The sequence below is a fragment of the Pagrus major genome, chromosome 4 (genome assembly GCF_040436345.1).
Source record: "Pagrus major chromosome 4, Pma_NU_1.0".
In the NCBI taxonomy this organism is placed as follows: domain Eukaryota; kingdom Metazoa; phylum Chordata; class Actinopteri; order Spariformes; family Sparidae; genus Pagrus; species Pagrus major.
This window is the reverse complement of record NC_133218.1, coordinates 12004051-12026977: the sequence shown is the minus strand read 5'-3', so window position 1 is coordinate 12026977 and position 22927 is coordinate 12004051. Positions and strand designations below refer to the sequence as shown.

The following is a 22927-nucleotide window of genomic DNA, read 5'->3' as shown; positions in this document are numbered from 1 at the left end:
TTCTTTTAACTCTTCTTTTATATATTCCTTACAAACTCTATCATTCAATAAGCTGGTATTGAGCCTCCATAGGGTATTTTTCCTTTTATTATCTAAATGCAGAGAGAGATATACTCCTGAATGGTCTGAGACATCTCTAACACCTATCTTGCATCCACTTATTCTATGTCTATCTGCAGTTGAAATAAAAAAATAGTCCAATCTGGAATATTCTGCATGGCAAGGGGAGTAGTAGGTATATTGCTTTTCTGTGGGGTGCAGATCCCTCCATATATCTATCATACCAAATTCCCTTAGCATTTTCCGCATGAATACTAAACTTTGATTTCTCCTCTTGTGTAAATTTGTTGAGTCAAGTTTGGGTTGCCATTGGATATTCAAGTCTCCCCCACAGATTAACGTTCCTGATGACTCTAGGGTTAATAAGTCAAATATTTTTTTAATAAATGATCTGTCATGTCCTGGTGGCATATATACATTTAACAGGGTGATGTCTTTGTCATCAATCTTGCCTTTGACTAAGATATAGCGACCTTCCTTATCTCTGATTTGAGCAGTTAGTTGGAACTGTAACTTGTTTGAGAGTAAAATTGCCACTCCCCTCTTATGCCCAGATTTGTGAGAGGAATAAAATATGTTCATAAACCCAATCTTTTTTAATTTTTCATGTTCTAAGTTAGAGAGATGTGCCTCTTGCCAAAAATCCACTTGAATATTTTCCCTTTTAATTTTAGTAATAACTTCGCTTGTTTTCACTGGATTATGTAACCCACTTACATTAAGTGTTATTATCTTATATTCCTGATAGTCCATTTGCTTTGTTTCTTTGTGTCAATAATGGCCTGTTGCAACCTGAAACATATTACCCTTGAACTTAGGTATAAACAATTGAAAAATGCAGAACACAGTGAGCGTACAACAAATTGACTTCCACAAATAGGGAACATATATGCTGAGGGGAAAACCTGATTTAACAAAAGGGCCCCTCCTTGAAGTTACAAGAGTCACTTCAATTGACATTGAACTCTGAACACTGTCTTTCCACCGGTCCACTCTCCCACTATCAACAAACCTGCTTATCTCAAGCTAAAAGTCAGTCTTTAAATCAAAGTAAAATAAGAGGAAGGAGAGGATATGAGTTGTTACAAGTCATTTGTTAATTATCAATTCACCTAATGGGGCTGAGGGGGATCAGCCGCATTTAGACCCTGACGTTGGGATCAGGTCTCCTAGGGGTGGAAAGCGCGCAGTTTCTCTCGTATCTGCTCGGGGTGGGATGCTCGCTGACGGCGCTTGTCCCCGACCCTCTCCCACGCTGTGATGCGAAGTCCTGGAGTTGGGCCAGGCTCGTCTTGGTTGACAGGGAACCCCTTTTTCGTCTGCCAGCGTCGTCATCGGTCTCCGCGGCTACTTTCTCGTATTTTCCAGATCTTGTGTTCACTTTACTTTTAGCTTTACTGGTTTTGTCCCCTTCCATAGTTTAACAACTGTACTACCACGTTAAAGCACTTGAATCTGGGGAATTAATCCGTGCGAGGGGGAGAGTGTTCAGTCAGCCTGCCATCTACCCTATGTGCCAACCAGAAGTCAAGATCTTTCACCTCTGATAAAAATATCTTCTCCCAGGGCATCCCAATAACTCAGCTGGTAGAGCTGTATGCGCGGCAGCTCTCGCTTTTGAGATCTGTCTGTGCTCTTTGTGTCTGAACACATGTGACAAAATGCGGGACAAAATTCTCTAGTTGACTCAACAGCCCTGCAGCCGCCAGATGAATGTCGGGGGCTGGGAGACCTGTTGGGATGTCCATTGAACAAGAACAAAGAGATGCACTGTAATGCCTATGATGTGTTTGGCCTCTGTCACCTCTCAGGATACACAGAGCATGTTTGTGAACACACTAAACTGATTACATGTCTTTTATCATCCGCCACTGCGTGAGGAATTTCTGATAAAAATATCAGAAAAAATTATACAGCAATGACAATAAATTCCGCTAAAAATGTGTCACCTGAGCGTAATAGCTAATGTGTCTTGTAACCACCCACACCCAGTGACATATTCAAACCAAATACTTCAAATACAAATACCTACATCTACCATATCATGAGGTCATCAATATTATGCTGCACCTTTTGTTTTTCAACAGCACTGCATGGCAGTGAAAATAATATGGCTGGGGAATTAATGATTTAACAACAATAGGACAAAGTATTATGGTATACGAGCCGAAAATGGTTATTTTTTTGTTGTTTGTTATTGTACTTTTATATAAATGTGCTTTCCCATGCTGTTAGATTAGCCTACTGTTAGACGACGCTGTCAGGTGCGTGCAGAAATCCAAGAGCAAACTTTGTTTTGCCACAATGAAACTGTTGTTTTTGTGATTAAACACATATTGAAGCAGAATATTTTGTTAGGTAAAAACATGTTGTGGATTTTGGAAATGATTACATCGATATTTTTTCCATACATTTCAGCTTTTGGAATTTTTAGCACTGAAGTTACTTCACATGAAGTCTGCAGATATGTAGTAGCCTACCTAAATCTGTCCCTGGAAAATATTTTTCTTCAGCAGGTATTTTAGTTATAACAACCTCGAGCTAGCTAAGTAATTCTGTGTTTATATGTGCAGTATTTATTCAGTTTGGGAAATCCCACGATCTCTGGAGCATTCAAGGTGGACTGAACAGGGACCAGATATCATCATCGCTTCACCAAAAATTGCTTTAATGTGCCTTCCACATTTGCAGAAATCCAGAAAAAATGAGCAAATGTTTTTGTCTTTCTTTTGTTTTGCATAGGATTGCTTCTGACTTGTGTAATTTGAACATTTCTAATAATTTCAGAGATCCTGAAATGTCAAAACTATATTGAAAAAGGATGTTTTTATCTAGCAAAATATTCTGCTTCAATGTGTGTTTTGTAGGAACATATCTCCATCGCCTCTGCATTACATTGAGGCCCTGTTGTTCTTGTTAACCCTTTTCATCTGGATGAAGACGATTTACAGGAAGGAGGCGTCTTCCAGGCTGACCATCTTATCTCCTGGCAGAGAGGATAGTGTTTGCCTGGACCATAAAGACTTCAAATGAGGACAGTTTAATTAATTTACAACTAAACTCCCATTTCTGAACTCTCTTTCCCCTCAAAACAGATAAATCCTTCCCTCACAGGTCAGTCTGAGGAAACATGGAGTTACCTATTCTCTCCACATCAGGAGGGACCGGAGCCATCTGGTTATCAGAGACTGTGTTAATACAATGTCTTTACATTTGCAGATTAAGTAACACGCCTGATCTCTTTCTACCTATTTCTCTCTCTGTCTCTATGACTTCTGATCCACAAACACTCTCCAGAGTGGACACCAGACACCTTCTGAATTGTTCTATGCCAATACTCCCGTCTGTTATTTACGACATGTCTGGTATCCTTATCTTTGGGACATTCCATTCAAATGGCCTCTGTATTCTTCCAGATTTCAGACCATTTCTAATTAACCATTAAGTCAGTATCTCACAATCTTATTTCTAACACATTAAGAAACAGTAAGAGAAGTTCATAAAACTGATCTTTTTCCCGTTTCTCTACGATTAAGATTGACTGAAATCAAATTTTAATGTTTAATCTGTACTGTGTTCGGTGGAACCACAGCACCTCCTGATGGTGAGTCCTGGTACAGTTGGACGAGAAATATTCTGTTTAATATGTTCATGGTTATAACCAGTAAATGACTCTGATATGTCTTTGTTTAACAAGTATTAAGCTGAAGTATGTATAATTAATGTTTAATCACGTCATAATCCTTTTCATGATAGACAAAGTACATCTATTGAGCCATGGTGAGAAACTGTGAAAGGTGAAGCACGGTTTTGAAACGTTTAAAACTATAAGTTTAGTTTAGTGAGTTTCTGTGAATCTTCACACCTCCACTAAATCTTGGAGACAAAAGCCGGTAAGCCCCGCCTAGACACGCCTCGATGTGCAAATAATAAAACGGAGAGATCACGTCTCTCGAGTTAGTCAGTTTTAAAAGTTCAGTTTTTAATTTTCAGTTTTGTTTAGTTTAAGTTTTGTTTAAAGTTTTCTTTTGTAACTTATTTTCGAAGCTCTTTACTTTACTTTGAAACACGCTCCAAGACAGCGGTATCAGCAGAAGTGCTCATGCGTTGATTTTTCTCACTTTATATTTTTCGCAGTATTGATTAGCTTCTTTTATTAAGTTTGTACCAGAACAAAGTTCTGTTTTAATTTGTTTTATACCGTTAAGTATCGTAACCTGCTTTTGAAGAAGTGAACTTAATTTAGATTATCTTGCATTAACTAACAACGGAAGATCCGCCTGATCAACGTATCATCCTCAGTTATTTTATTCAAGAAGTTAAATTTAGTTTACAAAGTCAGAGCCTGAGAACCACTCGAAGAAACGAAGAAGAACATCTTTATCACAATCATCATCACGACACTACAGCAACTTGCTGTGTCCGAGACCGTGCAAGCGGTTTCCAACGAAAGACTCTGACAAGCCCCCATCGCTCGCTAGCGGTACCATCCCGCTGGGCATTGAGCCAAGATCTGCACCGGATCGGTACGGGACCAGCTGCCCTCTTCCTAAGACAAAGGACCGAGGTGCCCAACCGACTGATACCGGACGAGCTGACCCTCGGCCATTGGACCGGGACTGCCAGCTAGAGCCGCAAATCACCCGAGGGAATCCGCTGCCGCGGACTCCGCAACTCTGCTGAGAAAGTAGGCTCTCCATCACTCACAACAGCTGGATTCACACATGATACATGAGATGGTGTATATGGCTCTGATTCATATCTTTTAGCTTAAGAGAAATTCGTTTAGGGTCTCGTTAGTATTAAAAATTACTCCCGTAATCTTTAAATGCTTCAACCTAAATCGTAATCTCACCATCAGCCCATATTCCACTAATAACCCATTACTTAGTTATTTCACATTTCCTGTTACCTGTTGTTATTCATTTAAATTGCCATTTCATTTATTTAATCTGAATTATTTAGTCAATAAACATATTTTACCGTATGTCGTCCGATGGATATGTGTAGAATTCACTACTTCATTTATGAGATTGAATAAATTGATCTGAAATTGATTAGAATTGATACAAGTTAAACTTGTCCAGTCGAATTTGATTAATTACCTCCGGATTATTCAAATAGACAAAACAACGGAGGTGGTGCCCCATTAACGAGTGTTTTATTAATCGCCAGTGATTAATAAATTACATTTATTATTAGTGTATCTCCTACAGTTTAATCACAAAAGCAGTTTCACTGTGGCAAAAAAACATTTGCTCTCAGACTTCTGCACGCACCTGACGGCATAGCAGTAATCTAACAGCATGACAAATTACATTTATATAACTACAATAACAAACAAGAAAATGGCTCTTACACTATAACAGATTGTTATACTTTATCACTGCAGAGAAAGTCTGCCGCTCAGACTAGTGCTCCACACGCAAGTTTTTCCTTCCTGTTAAATCATTATCCCTGGCCGTACTACTTTCACTTTCATGCAGTACTGTTGAAAAACAAAAAGCTGAAGCATAATATTGATGATCTCACGATATGGTAGCCTAATAATCATTAAATATGCTCTGTGTGGAATCACGCACGTCAATCATACACGTCAAATACTGTATGCCTCTGATACAGTAAGAACAGCTGATTTCACGCTGAAGTAATGCTTCAGCTTCCAGCATCACTGCACCGCAGATAAACCATTGCAGCTGGTTTCCACACACAGGGCGTTACGATTTGGCCCTGTGTTCACTACGTCATCTCATTCCAATCACGGACTCTTCCTGGTACGAGCACGGACCCGTCACGGACTGCTTAGGGCCCAATTACGGAGGAACGGGAAGTTTTAAGAGGCTTCATCTATATCACTTCCCGAGGCACTTTATTATGCGTTCCTCAACAGATGGTATCGCCTCCCCCTGGACTTGGAGCTGGACCTACTGGTCACCTTCCCATTTCTGATGACCATGCTTCTTGACTTTCTGGGTTTGAACTTCATTCTTGCCCATGTTGCCATGTCGTCAAGTGCCCTGTGATCCACCTTGGTCGTACATGAGATGAAGTCATTGCGGTTAGGTCATTTATAAAGCCTCTTATCTTATTTCACTTTCCAACCAGCTTCAAACAGAAGCTTAAATTGTAAAACAGCACCTAATATACGCCAGCTGTGCCAGCCAGCTAATTGCTAAGTAGCGTCAATGAGGCTGTTGATGTCACATAAACAGGGGTTGTTTGTAGGGTTAAACATTGAGACATTGACATTAACATATACTGCATAACAACATTATGCAAACAACTTCAGCTCCGAGTGTCCAGACCACACTCAGAAGCATTACCATCTGTTAATGGTAATGCTTCCATAAGAATTTAAATGACCCAATATTTGTGTTTATCTAATATTTCTACAGTTTATTGTTGTATGTTGCCCAAGCACTATGCAGCAACTGGTTCAGAAAAAGAAGTCTTTGGTTAGGTAATAAATGATTCATGGTTATGGTAAGATTCTTGGCTACTGAATCGTACAGTAAATCCCAGACAGCAGATCTGTCCTTGCTGCTGTTGATCTCACTCCATCACACAACAGTAGCTTATTCAACCAGAACACACAACCAGGTTGGGTAAGCCGCTGCTGACAAATTAATAGATTCACATGTGACTTAGATTAATACCATTGTGATGCTGAATAATACCTGTTGTAATAACAAAAGTCTCAAAGCATTGTTGTTCATGCAATTCAAAATAAAGCTATTGTATTACCCAAAGTCAAAAGGTACATTCATGTACTCGTTTGGCTGCTCTCAATACTGGGCAAATAAGCTCTGTGTTTGTGTTTATGCAGGAGTCAATGTGAAGCTGACCCTAAGCAGTTTTTCCTTTCTTTAAAATAAATATAGCAAATATAAAAGATAAACAAAACTGGTTTCTGTCAAAATCAATGTGTGGTGCTGAACAGTAATTGCACACATGTTTCAGTGGCCGACCATCGGCAAGGCAGGGTTCCTGATGGCAAGGCCTTTGTCTAAATGGTTAGACTGCAATTAAGGTTGTGTAAGCAGTGTTGTCGTTATTTTAAATGAAGGATCTAAATGTTAAATGAGGCAAATTTAAGTGTAATTAATCTGTTTTAGGTTTTAAAGAGGCTGACTATGAAAAGGCTAACAAAATCAGACAGTCCTTACTAAAGTGGTCCTCATCCAGTTCGCAATGAGATTCACAAAAAAGGGTTCAGACACAGGCAGTCCCGCTCCTTTAAGGTGAGACTGTGAGGCTTTCAGGTTGGGTTATATCAAAGACTCTAAAAATAGGATCACTGACTGTCTTCTTGAAATTCAATTGGGGCAAGAACTATAAGGCAGTGGTTATGTGTGAGCCCTTGGAGGTGAAGAGCTCCAGGCTGTCCTCAGTCAAATGATGATTAGCTTAATTTCACTCTAATTAAATTCACTTGAAATGATCCTAGGTAGAGAATGTCAAAGGAGGACTATTGCAATCATTCGTCTCACTCTCACCGCCATTATCTCCCTTTGCAGAGTGTACAGTGCAGACATTTCTACAATACTAAATCATCAACTAACATCGTCCCCATTTGGGTCCCTAATAATCATATCAAATAGAGCCAAATGGGTGATACAGTATTTGGAGTATGTGACATGAAAACATTTTCGAACCCAAGCTGTAAGGTTACAATGAATAGAAATGTCACCTGAGAAATGTTCACCATTCACAGTAATGACAGGATCACTAATTGATTTCTTCGAATAATAACATTTAGCTTCAAGATGTGACATGCTCTAAAACTTCTACAATTATTACTCCAGCAATACTTTTTGCTGTTACTCAACTCCAGAATACCATGAGCTACTGTATGTGCAGCTTGTCCACTGACTACTGGTTTCGGATTACTGGTTTCGGATTAATTCAACAGTGAGATTTTATTTTTGGTCTAACTAACAATGATTTACAGTGGTGCTCTTACAATTGTACTTAAAAATGGCCAGAACTACAGCTCAATTGCAAGAGTATACATGTATTAATGTGGTAAATACATGGATATAAAAATAATAAATATAATTTCATGCATGTCAAAAGCAAGATGCAAAGCTGAAGTACAGCAGCAACTTGTTTCCTGATTGATTCTGATTCACTAAAGCAAACACTACCTCACCAACTGTAAATTGTTTTTCTTTTGGGGATTCTTGCAGATGATGTGACAATTTGAATCGTAGCCAAATAACAGACTTTACTTTCTCCTGGATGGAAAGTTTGACTAAGAATTACCTATTAACAGGAATGTTGACATCTAAATTTAAGTGAAAGCTACATTGCTGCTTTGTTTCCTTCCCATTGGAGAAATGCCATACAGAGCAGGAGAGTGTTAAGGCCAACAAAGACACTGCTACAGTGACAGAGATATCATATCAGTTCCTCCGACAAAATCTGCATGGCCAAAGATGAGTTGACTCTTCTCTGGCTTAAATTCTCAAATCACATTCTGATTGGATTCAGTTTTCACTATGCATCTTGAGGCATCACGAAGCATTCAAATTGTATGTTACACACAATTTGCCATGATAAATGTATAGCTGTCAATGTCAGATTCATTTACAATTACCTGCAGGCTGAATGAGTCGAAATCAAACTGAGGCCAAAGGTGTGGGTGGATGTTCAGTAAGTGTAAAGCTGTTGCTATATCAAGCCAACACAGGTGCAGCACAGCCTTAAGTGTGTTAGATGTTTATTGGCCATTGTGCCTCATTCATAAACATGTTAAACACTACTCTCTCCTACTTTGTAGGTGATATTTCTGTGAAAGTGCCGATGTGTAACCTTAAAGGTCATACATTTTGGGCATTTACATAACCATAGCTCAACTGACATGTGCCTGAATTCTTCTTAATGAAAGCTCACAGACAGATTAAAATGGTTTCTAGCACCTGCCAATTACAGGGTAAATGCTGTCTGTGGCATGTTATGATGTCATGTCAACTACCACCATGGAAGATGTATATTTTCTCATATTAATTAATATTTTTAAAAAGCAACTCTTCTGTTTAGAATACTGGCAGACAAAAAGTAAGTAGGTCAGATCAGTAGAAATGTTTAGTTACCTGCCACAGTAGGAGGCGAGGAAAAAACTAAATTTCAGACCCTGCTCATAGATAATCTTGTAATGGCATGTCTTATTCAATTTAAGAGCAAAAAGTATAAATTAAGCTATTCGTATGAATTGCTAGCCAACTTACATTGATTTAAATCTAAGAATTTAATGCAGGGTAACATTTCTTGACTTTAGTGATGAAACCATGACATTTCCAGTATAGCCAAGTGTGAATATTTTTGGAGCTTATTTGCTAAATAAATGTTGGCTGGTGTTAAAGAGGTGAAAAGTCCAACCTTGCTGTTGCTGCGGACATCCAGCCGATGCCATCGCCTGTCTGCCACGTTCACGTTGCCTGGCAACTGTAGCACCACTGTGCCAGAGCCATGGTTGATTTTCAAGGTGGGGGTCCCATCTATTAGCTCTAGATGAAGAGAAAGAAAGAGAGAGACAGGGAGGACTGGTGAGGGGTGAGATTACTTTGAAGTCATTAGGTCTGAAGAAAGATTGAGTTTAGAGAACTGCAATCAATAGTTTTGGTTTGAAGCGGTTGACAACCAATATTCTGTGCTGGTAATTCAAAGGCTTAAGTAGTGTATACAGTGTCTTATCTTATAGTGCTTACTGACAATGAGGTATGTAACTTTCCAAATTGCTGATATTGTCTCTGTATATTAGCTTTAATGAGGATTATTGCACAGAGCCTGTGGTGATATTGTTTTTTCTGCACATCTCATGGCAGTCGACAAACATCAGACAAAAGTTATTACATTCTATTTTCTGACCTACTCAAATGGGAAATTAAAAGTTAATGAAGTGGCTAAGACTGCTTGTGTGCTCGGCACCATATGTAAGGAATTATGGGAACGCATGTCCACCAACCAGCATCGGCAATCCATCATCACAAATGCTGAACTTCAAACATTCATGCAGACACATAACACTAAACACTAAGCATCTTGGTGTTCCTGCTCATGAACTGTGGAGGCTGCAGGGACTTCTTCATGCTACAGCAGCTTGTATTTACAGACTCAAAACTTTCTAAATGTCAATTTCTGGACTTTATTTTGGACCCTGACTGAATTATTTTAGTCCTGTTATGGTTTCCACAGAGTACATTATGTAATATTCTCCTGGCCTGTTTTGTGAAGTCAAGAGGATAAAACTGTCACTTTATTTTGCTTCCTGTGATTGCCCATGAAAAGTCTTCCATAGACAAAAGCTGCAATGACTAATGCAATCCATCATTTTAGTGGACTGAAGTCTTTCCTAACATGAATATCATGCAGCTGTTTATTGAATCAAAAACTGTCCCATCTTTTGACTAGTCCAGTCTGTATTTTTTTGTGGCAGTGACAACAAAAAGTAAACTTATGGCCAAGTCTGAGCCACATAAGCTAATGTATTAACATTCTAACAGGAAATGTGGAAAAGAAAACAACTGTGACTGCAGTGACTTAAAAAACAATGCTGTAATTATGCTGATTTGAAATTATGGCTTATATGTCAAGACTGCAGAGTGTCTCTGTTGGTTGTATTCAATTAAGAAATAATAATAGGCCGTCACAGTTCATGTCCAATAGCTTATTGTTCCTGCTGCTAGGCTAAACTTCACTCCCACTGACTGAATTAAGGATTCAGTTTCTGCTGAAAAACTTGTTCTTATGTTTCATTTTCAGGACTCCCATTTGGCACTTTCCTGGCTAACTCATAGTCTCACAAACTGAAACAGTTACAGCATATGTGCTACAATTATAATTAACACTGAGATAAAACTTCAATGTGAATTTCTCTAACTTCCACAGTATGACATATGTCTTCATGCTCAAGTCAGTAGAAGTTGGAATTCAAAAGAGGCCGACAAGAATCGAATTCTCTTCTTAGTGCTGTTCTACCCCCTGTGTGTCTGACTTCAGCTGAGCTTTCGTCATCCGTCTTGTTGCATCTCTTGCAATGTCAATCTGTCTATCAGCACTCTTTCATCTCCTGTCTCTCTGTTTTACCTCGTACCTTGCTTCACTCTTTCATTAACTTTTCACTGTAACTGACATTTTTGCAATGTGCTGCTTTCAAATAATTCACAAATGCTTTCTACTGACATTTTGCTTTTTACCGTGCCTTTGAGAAGCCACTTTTTTCTACAAGGCTTACTTATGACATGCACTGGGATGTGTTGATTCTTGTTGTTTGTGTGAAACAACTATATCACTACCTTCTCGATGATTTCATGTCATGAATCTTACCACATTTTCACCTTGAGCTAGATGCAATTAGGTGTTGTTGAGCACATGGGAAGCTGCTCCTCTCAAATTGCCTTGTCAAGGCTAAGATGCACCTTTGTGATGAGTAACCCATACTTCATTATGCTGCCTTTAATATGGATAAAAAAAAAATCAAAACCCTGACAATGTCATTTTTCAAGCCACAGTGAGTGCAAAGTTTGTTGTTAGCCTCTCTTTTACTCTCAACTTCCCTTCAATTACCTGCAAGTTGATTTAAGGCACTCCAGCTGCAAGATGAGTTGCTGCCGCACTTCAGGAATGATCCAATTAATTTTAATACATTGGCTGAGGCCAGACAATTGAAGAAAAAGAACAGAGTAAATTCAATATATCAATTCAATCCAAAGTCTCCCTCCTTTGTTTAACTTGTACATTTTTGTCACACACCCACATCTCTGTAACCTCATTCATTCCCTTCTCTCATTTACTGGGCCGCGTGGGATCCCTCACCTTTTTTTCTTCTTCATCTCATACATCTCAGTCTTTCAGTTTCCATTCTTCACGCTGCCCCCTCTCTACCGTCAAGGGCATTTCCTTCTTTCATGAACCCCAGTGGATGCTAACGCTATCATCACCAACCCTCCCTTTACACCCACACTGGGGCAGCCAGATAAGTCTGAGCTGGCAGTACACTCAACGCCACAAAAGATCTGACAATGTGCATTTCTGCACATGCACACTCACACAGACAAGCACCCAAACCCAGTTAAAAGCTGGATTGACCAACCAATCATCTGGCACAGCTGTAGAGACTTCTTGTCAAGATTGATGTGACATTTTCCCAAGAGATGAACACAGACTTCTGAGGTCTCAAAGGAGGAACGTAGGGGTGAAGTGAAGCAGCAAGAAGAAAGTGATAGCGAGAGAGGGAGTGAGAGTGAGAGAGAAAAAAGAAGCAAGGGGGAGCAACAAAGGGCTGTAAGAGCCAAAGAAAGGCAGGAAGAAATAAGAGGGAGCTGTGGAGGAGAGCAAGAAATGAAAAAAGTAAGGGTGGAGGAGGACAAAACAAGTGTGGCGATTTAGAGAGGAAAGAATAGGAACAAGTGTGATTGAGCACGAAGCTGGGAAGAAGGCCAACTAGCGGGATGACAGATGACAGGTGGGATGATGGACAGTGAGGGGAATAAATGAGAAATGAACAATGTAGACAAAACAAAGGGAAAAAAACAGAAGGTGATGAGTAGAGAAGAAAATGATGATGATCAAAGAGAGAACAAATAGAAAGCAGATGGAGGCAGCAAAGAAAGAAAGAATGTGAGTTGACAAATGCTGCAGTCCTCTAACTTCATCAAAGGAGTGAGGATCAAGTTTTTGCTTAGTTGATCGATTTAATGACTTTTATATTATTTTTGTTAATGAGCTGAACAGGTTTGCAGCAATTCAAGCTGTGCGAGTTAAATGTTCTTTGTTTCCAACAAAGAATGTTATGAACCTGAATTATTCATCAATGATGTCTTCTAAAATCTGTAATGAAACTGGCACAGATTTTTACCAAACGTTGTTGTATCACAATCAAATCAGGTTTATTGCCAAGTAGGTTTTCACCAATGAGGACTTTGCCTTTATGTGTTGGTGCATAAACAAGACACATAGCAAGTAGAAAAATACAAAGAAAGATCAAAAGTAGTAGTGCAGGTGAAGGAGAATAAAATGAAAATTGATGACAAAATATGAAAAATATTTAAAAACTATAGAAACAATATCAACAGTTCTGTGCAGGAATATGTGTTAAATGTGAATGAAGACATGGAAAAAAGTTCACAGTATGCAGTATTAAAATATTTTAAAGTATTAAAAAAAGATGGAATTGAAAAGAGATGTGTGTTAATGTAACACTTTGATTCAGATGGCAAATTCTATTATCTCATTATCTAGAAACTATGAAAGCTGGACTGGAAGCAGGACAGATAATGCCTGTCAGTTATAATGAAGTAAATATCAGTAATCAATAGTGATTGTTAACCTATTCAACTGGGACAAAAGAAAGGGACACGGCAGTTATTATAGACTAAAAAGGAACCTTTGAGAGAGAAGCCTGACTTAAACTGACTTAGCTTATAAGCTTCTGTGCCATAGAATTCTAGTTCAGCAAGAGGGGGAGAAAAAAAAGAGAAGGATAGGTCTGATGTTTAAACATTTTTTTCACCATTAATTATTGTAATATTTTCCATCAATTCATTTTCAGCTTTGAGATCATTCTGATGTGTTATCCACAGCTGGATAACACCTCACTTGCTGCATGTGTTTTGCAAAAAATACATTTCAAAGTTAAGGCAGTGGAAGGGCTTTAATGTGAAACCCAATGTTGGACGATGTCTTAAAAACCAACATTAACAAAGGTCTGATCTGTAGTTTTTCTAGTAGTACATTCTCAACACTTTTGCTGGGAACTGTTGCAAACATTGCATGGGGGAAGTTATGTTTGATCTAACCACATGTATAAGAGAACTAAGAGAAGAGAGGAGAGCAGCTCAGAAAACAAGGAGCAAAAAATTGGAGAAAAAAAAATCACTTCAGAGAGTCCTGTAAAAAAATGAGACGGCCACTTTTGGTTAAAATAAGGAAGTGTTATACACAGTTTGGAAAACAGAGAGAACTGGATGGAAATTGGCCTGCACTGACAGTATACACAACTTTTCGAGTCTACCAACCAGTCAAAGCACTTCAACATATACACACATTCATACACTGATGGCAAAGACTGCCATACAAGGTGCCGGCCTGCTTATCAGGAGCCAAACAGTGCTTTCTATTCAAAGCATCCCATGATATTTCTATTCTCAGCAATTCACACTCACAGCAGAGCAATTTGTGGTTCAGTATATTTTAGCACCAAGAACACTTCGGTACCAAGAACACTCCTCTTGAAATGGAGGAGCTGGGGATTGAACCACTGACCATCTGATGAGTGGATGACCCGCTCTGCCTCCTGACAAGCTGGCCACACTGGATGTGTGAACAGCGCCTGTGCAAGGCGTTACGTATTGCTTTTCATTTCGGCATCCATGTTAACATGTTAGAACAGCCACATTGGCTGCATGAGTCATGCTTCTCACTCATGTGTGAGAAGCACGATGAAGGCTGCAGCGTCGCTTCATCTAGAGATTCGGAGTCACGCCTGTTTTTACCGTGACACACGCATGGTTCTCGGCAAAAATAGACCTGAAAACGACCTGTAGACACTCATATTAAGATCGTACCAGTGTTACACTACAGTTTTAATGTTGGTTTCTGTAAAATATCTCACAGACTTGAAGAGAATACACACAACAGTTGAGGGGCATTTTTTTTTTCCTGTGCACTTTTTCTTTCTCTCCTTCCCTCCCTCTCTTTTCCCTTTCTGCTTTCTCACTCTTACAACGGGCAACATGTCAAAACATGACAACATATTTATTGGTAATTATCAAAGGCAATCTCCATGTAAACAGAAAGGGCAGGCAGGAGCTGCGCTGCAGCAACAACTCTGCCTATGTGAACACAAACATGTGAGCAGCAGCTCAGTAACACAGCCGCCAGTGTGGCCAGCCTGTGAACCACAGCCACCCCATATCAGTATCCAGTGCACACCCTGAATTAAGTTATTGGAATTTGTATCTGGAGAGAAAATCAGACTGGTGATTTTGCAGCCAATACATCTCTTATTTCTTTTGCTCTATTCCACAGATACATATATGATGAACAGAACTTTGCTGCCTGCTGCATAAATTAGAAATAAAATACAAATCTCTTGTGCACTAACAAACACCATGGTATTAAAAATCATATGGACTTATATTTTGTTGGAGGTTCTCAGTCATCCAGGTCATGGTAATTCTAAGTGCTGTATCGTAGGCAACTCAAAGTGTCTCAGTTGATACAGCACTTAGAAATACAGCCTTATAGTTACATTAAAAAAAAACAACAAAACATGCAGATAATTGTCCCGATGGCCATCATAACATTTTTGCTAGCCATAGGGACTGTTGACTTTCTCTTTTACTGCTTTAGTTAAGTAAGTTAAATTAAACTGAACTGAGGGAAAGAGCCTTGCAGCGTGAAACAAACAGAAGCAAACAAAGAAAAGAATGTGAGAGGTTAGCCAAAAAGGTTGGCTGGAAGTGCAGTGGGCTGGCAGGCCAAATGGGAGCACCTTCATACGGGTCGGCACGCCTTTTAAATGCTCTGGGTGTACCAGGGTTAGGACAAGACTTTGCTCTTAAAGGGCTCATCTACACAACCAGGCTTCTTTTCTGCTCCTCATACGTAATTCATTACCTCCTACTCTGAGACAGACAAGAGAGAGAGAGAGAGAGAGAGAGAGAGAGAGAGAGAGAGAGAGAGGGAGAGAGAGAGAATATGAAAGAGTAAATGTGTGTGCTTTGTGTGCAAGGAGAGCTTGAACTCCCACAGAGTTGGGGGCTCTTAAATATGAAAAATGTCCTCCTCTTCTGACGGCCTGAGGATACACAGGAGTCAAACCGAGAGCATATGGACTGCATAAACAGCATTACAAATCACACTGCTACACACATACACCCACTCATCACCCACCCACTAACACACACACACACACACACACACACACACACACACAGGCAGTCACATATGTATACGCTAATGCCCACAGAAGTCAGCCTGTGTACGAATCAGCAGGCGATGCAGCGAGTGCAGAGCAGAGAGCTTCTTGTATAAACGATCTGTCAGATAGCTAGCCAGCCCTGCAGCCGACGCATATTGGATCTCCGCAACCAGCAGCAGTTCCTATTTGAAAACTGTAGCAATGCTAAGCTTGGGGGTAATGCTACAAACAGCTCTGTGGAAATTGATCGTAATGTCAAAGTGAATCTGTATGTGTGCTGTTGCTTGCTTTATCCTTTTTATTCCCTTTTTGACTTTATTCATCATTAAATCCTCCTTTCTGATAGCAGAACCATATGTCCAACCACATAAAGTGTTAGTATATGTTCCTTTTGGTTCAAGGGAGGACTTAAAAAACACACACTCCCACCAATCCTTATCTGACCCCTGCTGGCAAACTTTTTCCATTCTACAAGGGTGTTGTAATTACACAAATTTAATTTGTCTTGTTAATCTGTGTATTGATTGGACAAGCGCTGGCCTCTGGTCTTTGCATGTGTGTGTGTGTGTGTGTGTGTGTGTGTCGCTGGACACAAATCATTACCGTGACGATTAAACTCCTTAATATAGCCGGAGTCAAATGTGTTGCATTTCCTGATCAAGTCATGATGTCATGATGCCAACGAAGCCAGTTACAATGTATGAGGTACCAGGAGTATTGATAAAACTGTCTATATCTGATGACCTGCAAAAGTGCAAGACTTGGAGAAATAATGTAGTGTCTCTTTCTTACAAATACATATAAACCATAATAATATTAATATTGATTAATACTGATTTTTTTTAATAAAGAATCGATGCAAAAATAAAATGGAGATGATTGAATAATGTTCAGTCATTTATTGTTACATGAGAAGATCAATAACACTGTCATGTCTATACTGTAAATATGAACCTCCTGCCAGCCATCAACTAGCTTAACATCAAGACTGGAAGCAAGCAGCTAGCCTGACTCTGTCTAAAGGAAAATTAAATACACCTACCAACGCCTCTAAGACTCATCAATTCAAATGCTACAACTTTGTTTAATTCATACAAAAGGATGGAAAACCGTCAAATTGTAGTTTATGGGGCACGGGGGTAATATCTTGGCTGGCACTGGTTTTCTGGAGTCTTCTGTGGTCTCCTGGAAACATTATGGTGAAAACAAGACTCCAGGTAAATGGTTAAACTTACCAAGAAATACTCTAGTCTACCATTGGAAATAGTCAGATTAGCTGTTTTCCTCATTTCCATTTTTATTTTGTTTTTTAATAAATGAATAGGCAAATTTCCCAAATTTTGAACATATCATTTTAGGTATCAATTCCAAGTTACTACTGGGTATAAGAATGTAAAATGGTTATTGGATTTAAACATGCAGTGTTTTGACAAAGCTGACTGACAGACTGCCGAAAAACAGACTTGTCCAAAAAAATCAGTTTCAACATGTGGAGAGGTTTTTAGTCATGTTTATTTTTTTTCTGGCCATATAAGAACTGTTAAAACATATACTTTCTGTAGGCATGTGTTTTACTGTTTTCTGCTTTTACTAAGGAGAGCTGATATATGTTGCAACAAGTTTAATTGATACTTTTGAGTGTATTCTTTTATATACTTATACTTATATATATTTATATTTTATACTCTCCACATGTATTCAAGATGTCAGAAAAAAAAAAAAAAACATGTCCCACTTTTAATTACCACTTGAAAACACTTGTCTTATGCACTCAACAAATTATATGTAAGATAACTCTACTCACTCTATGTGATTGGAAGCTAATCTACTATCTTTCTTCTGTGAGGTATAAATACCTACTTCAAGCATTTAAAGCTCCGGTGATGGTGACAGGAGGGTTGTGACAATGTCAAAGTAAACTCAAGTCAGACAGGTGTTGGGGCAGCTGGGACAGAGCAATACTTGTCAAAAATGTTATGTGAAAATGGAAGCAAGAGAACTTGTTCACTGGAAACTTTTGGGCCTTAAATATACACAGAGAAAGTGGTGAATGTTACATTTTCTTTAACTTAATCTTATTTGACACAAGCTGGACACAATGCAAATGTCATTGGGAGGGGTCTCTGATTGGTCCAACTGCAACAACTGTTCATGTATTTGATGTCACATGTGTCAGCCTTGTGGTGGGGAAGCAGCTTTAAACAAACAAACAACTGAATATTCATTAGAAATATAAAGTGTGTGCCAGCGTTGTTATGCAGCTGTAAATGCTTATTAGTTATTCAAGAGTGCTAGTTGATGATAATGGTTTCCAGTCAAACTAATGATTATGCTCAATAAAATTAGAATGCAAATACAGTATGCTGTAAGGGTTGGCTGTAAATTTGCATTTTGTTATTCTGTCTTCACAGCAGATTCCATAGATAACAATCAAATAACTCATTAACCAAAAGCCAAAAGGTCTGGAAAAAGTCCTGATAATCATCATAAGTGTTTGAACACAAAAGCAGTTCAGTTAGACTGGTACATTTGTGGTGTTTGTGTCATAGGCTTGACTTCATGATCATTTACTTTAAAAGGTTACTCTAAACTCATGAATAAAATATCTAAACAGTATTGTTCAATAAAACTTAATATTGTTCTTTGAACTGCTGTTCTTTTATGGAGGGAATTTGGATGAGCTCCATGCATGAAAATGTGTTACATGAGCTTAGCTTGGAACAAACTGAGCCTGAACTCTTAACCAAGAAGGCTGTCCTAAACTCAAAATGCCTTTATAGAAATGTAAGGCTTTACAAATTAATATACATGTACATTCTGGTGAAAGTAAATAGATTTAAAGAAACAATCAATGTCCTGATCTTACCTAGAATAAAAGAGGTCAACCTAGGTATGGGTATTAGTATGTCCTATACGCGCACACATACACACACACACACACACACACACACACACACACACAGTACACCAGCTGTGTGTTATAACCATGTAATCTCTTCTTCCCCCAGCGGCCAAAGATTGGGTGTAGTGTGTGTTTGTGTGTGAGAGAGTGCTTTACACCTTCTCTGGCCTACACAGCAGGGCTGGCTTGGTACAGCTGCCCTGCGGCAGGATAAAAGGGCGGATGAGTGGGCGGCTTTGGAAAAGCAAACCAGCATCTCAATAAGAAGCTGAAGGTGTGTGTGTGGAAATGTGTGTGTAAAGCAGTGGGGAATATGATCAGGCTCAATGGGCAGAATCACTTAACAAGGCTTAATAACAAGGTGAACAATGTCTCACACACATATACACGATAGCAATATGGTCAAAACGAAAATCGCGGAGGCATATTAGTGGCTTCTCGTATGCCACTTGACATTCATAAATGAAAAAGCAGGTCAGATTTTAGATCAGTCTCCTTGACAGCCACCTGACATTTCTTTTTGTCCGCTTTTCATGCTCCTATGTTCCTTCAAATCCATATTTCATCTCTTAAATTTCACCTCTCGTTCCCTTCAACTCCCTGTGTATTCTGAAGCGATTACTGTATACCCTTTTCAAACGACGCTTTGTCATGCCACAGGAACAGTAAGTTTCCCCTCACATTATCATTTCCAGCGCAGCTCTTGTACTTATAATACACTCCAGTTGGAGTGAGACCTTCAGGACTCAGTTCACTGCGTGTTTGATTTGGGAGTGAATCACCCCATTTTGTCTGATTCCCCTTGTGTTTGCGCATCAATCCAATATGGTTCTTTGAGCATCAACGTGAGCAGTGCATGCTTGAAGCTGTGTTCTTAGGCTGAAGTTGAAAAGCATTTCCCTTGTGACCCAATAATCCTATTTAATCAAATAGTTGTTGTTTTTGTTGTTTTAGAGAAGACGGGTTCAGATTCTGGTTAGGGAAACCAACTCTAAGTCACCCTAGTGGCCTAAAAATAAACATTGGTACCACATGAACGTTGTACTTTATCCTTGCGGCTCTTCCTCTTTGTTCCTTATGTTATTTGTTCACTGATGATTGTGTCTCACTTTGTCTGAAAATCAAACAGAATGCAAGCTTCATTAGTTCATTTTGTTTTAGTTTGAACTTTTGGCCTGTATATGCTCTGCAGTTGTAATCTAATCAGCTCAGTGGTACACAGTGGTGAGAGTGATTTTTACAGCATTTTCATTTATTTTCATGTGCCTCAATTGAACTCTCATTGTACAGTGTAGTCAATATTTTACTCCCTTCTGTCTCTCTCATATCTAATATGTGTTAAAAAAAAATATCTGAGCTTTGTATGATAAGTGAGATATAAGATTTGTAGTATAGGTGGGCAACTGCAATATATGCTGCCAATATTATCCTTTTTATTAAAAATCAGATATTGGCCATTCAGTATTGTTCATATCAGATATGATGGAGGTTCGTCCCAGACTGCGGCTGGGGAATACGTTTTTTAATAATATTTGTATATCAGATGGCTTTGTGCATTAGGTGTCCAACCTAAGAAATCATTTGCTGTGCTGTATGGGTGGACTTCAGTCCAGAATAACCACGGTAAAATTTGCTGTGTCTTGACTAAAAAAGTGTTAACTGTAACAATTATCATCAGTTGTTCTGGAGGTGGTTGTTGGTTGTTAGGAAATGTTGCATCATGGTGGTCTTCAAAGATACTTTCAGTTAGGTAAAACTGGATATTCAACTGTTAGTATCTGGAAATGGTTGTAAACAAATGCCCAAACCCATTTGAAAAAGAACACAAAGGTGAACTGTAAAATAATTGCCATAAAATTGTATTTGTTTTGAATATTCATCACATTTTACAGACCAACACTCAGGTAACAGGTAATTTGCTGTATGCTCTGTACTTGATGAGAAGTGGAAATGATGTATTACCGGTACATAAAGTCTATGATAAACAGGCAGCAGTGTAGGGGATAAACAGGAGACCAACATGTAATTCCAGATACCAACTGGACTTTGTTTGAGTAAGGTTGCAGGTTTCCAGATCCCAGCAAATACTTAGTATCACCAATAGACATGATAGCAAAATCTATGATTATGAAGCCCAAGTTGTAATAAATCAGAACGATCCTATGATGCTATTGCTAATGCTAATGATGGATAGTAGTCATGATTGGGCAATCAGATGGTAAAAAAAAAAAAAAAAAATCAGTACAGAGATCATGTAAGCAGCTTCCATCTGCAAATATTGGAAAAAATGCCTCTGGTCTGGTACATTGATAGACATTACATTACATACACATGCATACTATAATGCAGTTATATTAAGGTCCAGCACAGCGTAGGCTTGCTGGTGAATTTGTCACATGCAGTAGATGAACCTTGAAACAAGTTAATTAGAGCTCTAAATATGTACAGGCTGACTCTAATTACGCTCTGCACAGTGACAAATCAGCCTCAACTCCACAAACACGTTAACTCTTTAAGATCCAATAACACATGCTGGGTGGCTTTCAGATGCACACAGACCCTGTAACACCAACCAAAGCTAAAGAAATAATTCAGGATTTACACTACAAACCTGCTAACACAAATGCACACACACAGACACACAGAGAGAAATACACAACACATCCGGCTCTCCAGGCAGACCTAACCTCCTACACATATTACTTTGGCAGTGATGGAACAACAGCATCTTTCCCAGGAGAGAGGACCAATGCAAGGGAAGAAGTAACGAGAGAGACAAGGAGGCGTTAGTCTCTCAGATTAAAACACTAAATATACCAAGACGTACAAAACATTTTGTTCTCTGTTTCCGTCTGTCTATAATTCCTGCCTGCCGCCCTCAGTTCAACAAGCTTTATTGTCTTCAGACTTCAACAATATTACCACAGCAACAAAAGAAAAGACCTACATTTTCCCTGAAGAGCTAGAGATGTAACCCTGTCGACACTGTTTACAAATATTTTCAGATCTTTCTGACGAAGATTCAAAGTGTGCTTCATAGTTAGCAGCAGGACTTTGTGTGAGTGATTGTCCACTGCACATCTTTTCCTTCTTTTCTAAATAAGCAGGTGTGTAAAAAACAATGTTTAAATGGGAATCAAAGTAGCACACATCGAAATGCATGAGGTGTCAGCTTTAATAAGATCAGAATCATCCAGTGTGTGTGTGTGTGTGTGTGTGTGTGTGTGTGTGTGTGTGTGTGCAGTTGTGTAAGAATAACTGTCACTCCCCTAATCCTCAGGTCGTGGTAAGTTAATACACTCAGGGAATTAAACCTGAAATGGATTTCCGTTCTTGTCTACTAACAAACCTTATTCTCCAGGCTAAATGAAAAAGGGACTTTGGGAGTTAAAGTACAATGGATTTCTCTAGTTTGTGCTATACATGTACATCTGTGTTTCTGCCTTACCTACATGATGATGTACGCATATACAGTTTGCTTTAAGCTGGCATGTCCTTTGATAGTTGTCAGCCAGTGTTTTCTATCTTTCTCTGGATGCATGGTCACATCAGGGGATGGTACAGTGAAATAAATCCGCACAAAATCTTTACAAAATCTTTAGTTGAGGCTTGGTGTTAAAAGGGACTATACTGTACTTGCAGGGCTAACTAATGAACTAATGATAACACACTAGCAGACTAAGAACATGACAGTGCAAATTCAGTGAGCTTCTTAAGCTTCTTTCTATTTTTCCTATGCTGTTAACCCACCATGGCAATTTGTTTATGAGGTTGTACATCATTTTATTGAATGAATGTTTATTGATGAGGAAAAGCTGCCTGTTCCTGTTACCATGGCTGCTAATGGTAAAATAAGTTTATTGTAAATAAAAATAATAAGCCATCGACTACTTCTGTTATAACTGAAGGTACGCTATGCCTGTTTTGTGGAGTCACATTAACTCCCTGAACTTCCTTCTATTTTTTTTTTTTTTTGTACTGGGCCATTTAAGCCCCTTAACAGTATTTCATTCAATAAAGAAGTTTAAAGAGTTTTATTG

The 22927-nt window shown here is 38.9% G+C and overlaps 1 protein-coding gene across 1 annotated transcript in view; it reads right to left on the bottom strand.

The window, feature by feature from the left end:
- The window catches only part of LOC140995186 (neural-cadherin), a 327710-nt gene that overhangs the window by 68272 nt on the left and 236511 nt on the right, over positions 1–22927 (bottom strand). The window contains exon 28 of the mRNA XM_073465143.1: positions 9442–9569. Coding sequence (XP_073321244.1) covers positions 9442–9569 — 128 coding nt within the window. The remainder of the gene's footprint in view (positions 1–9441; positions 9570–22927) is intronic.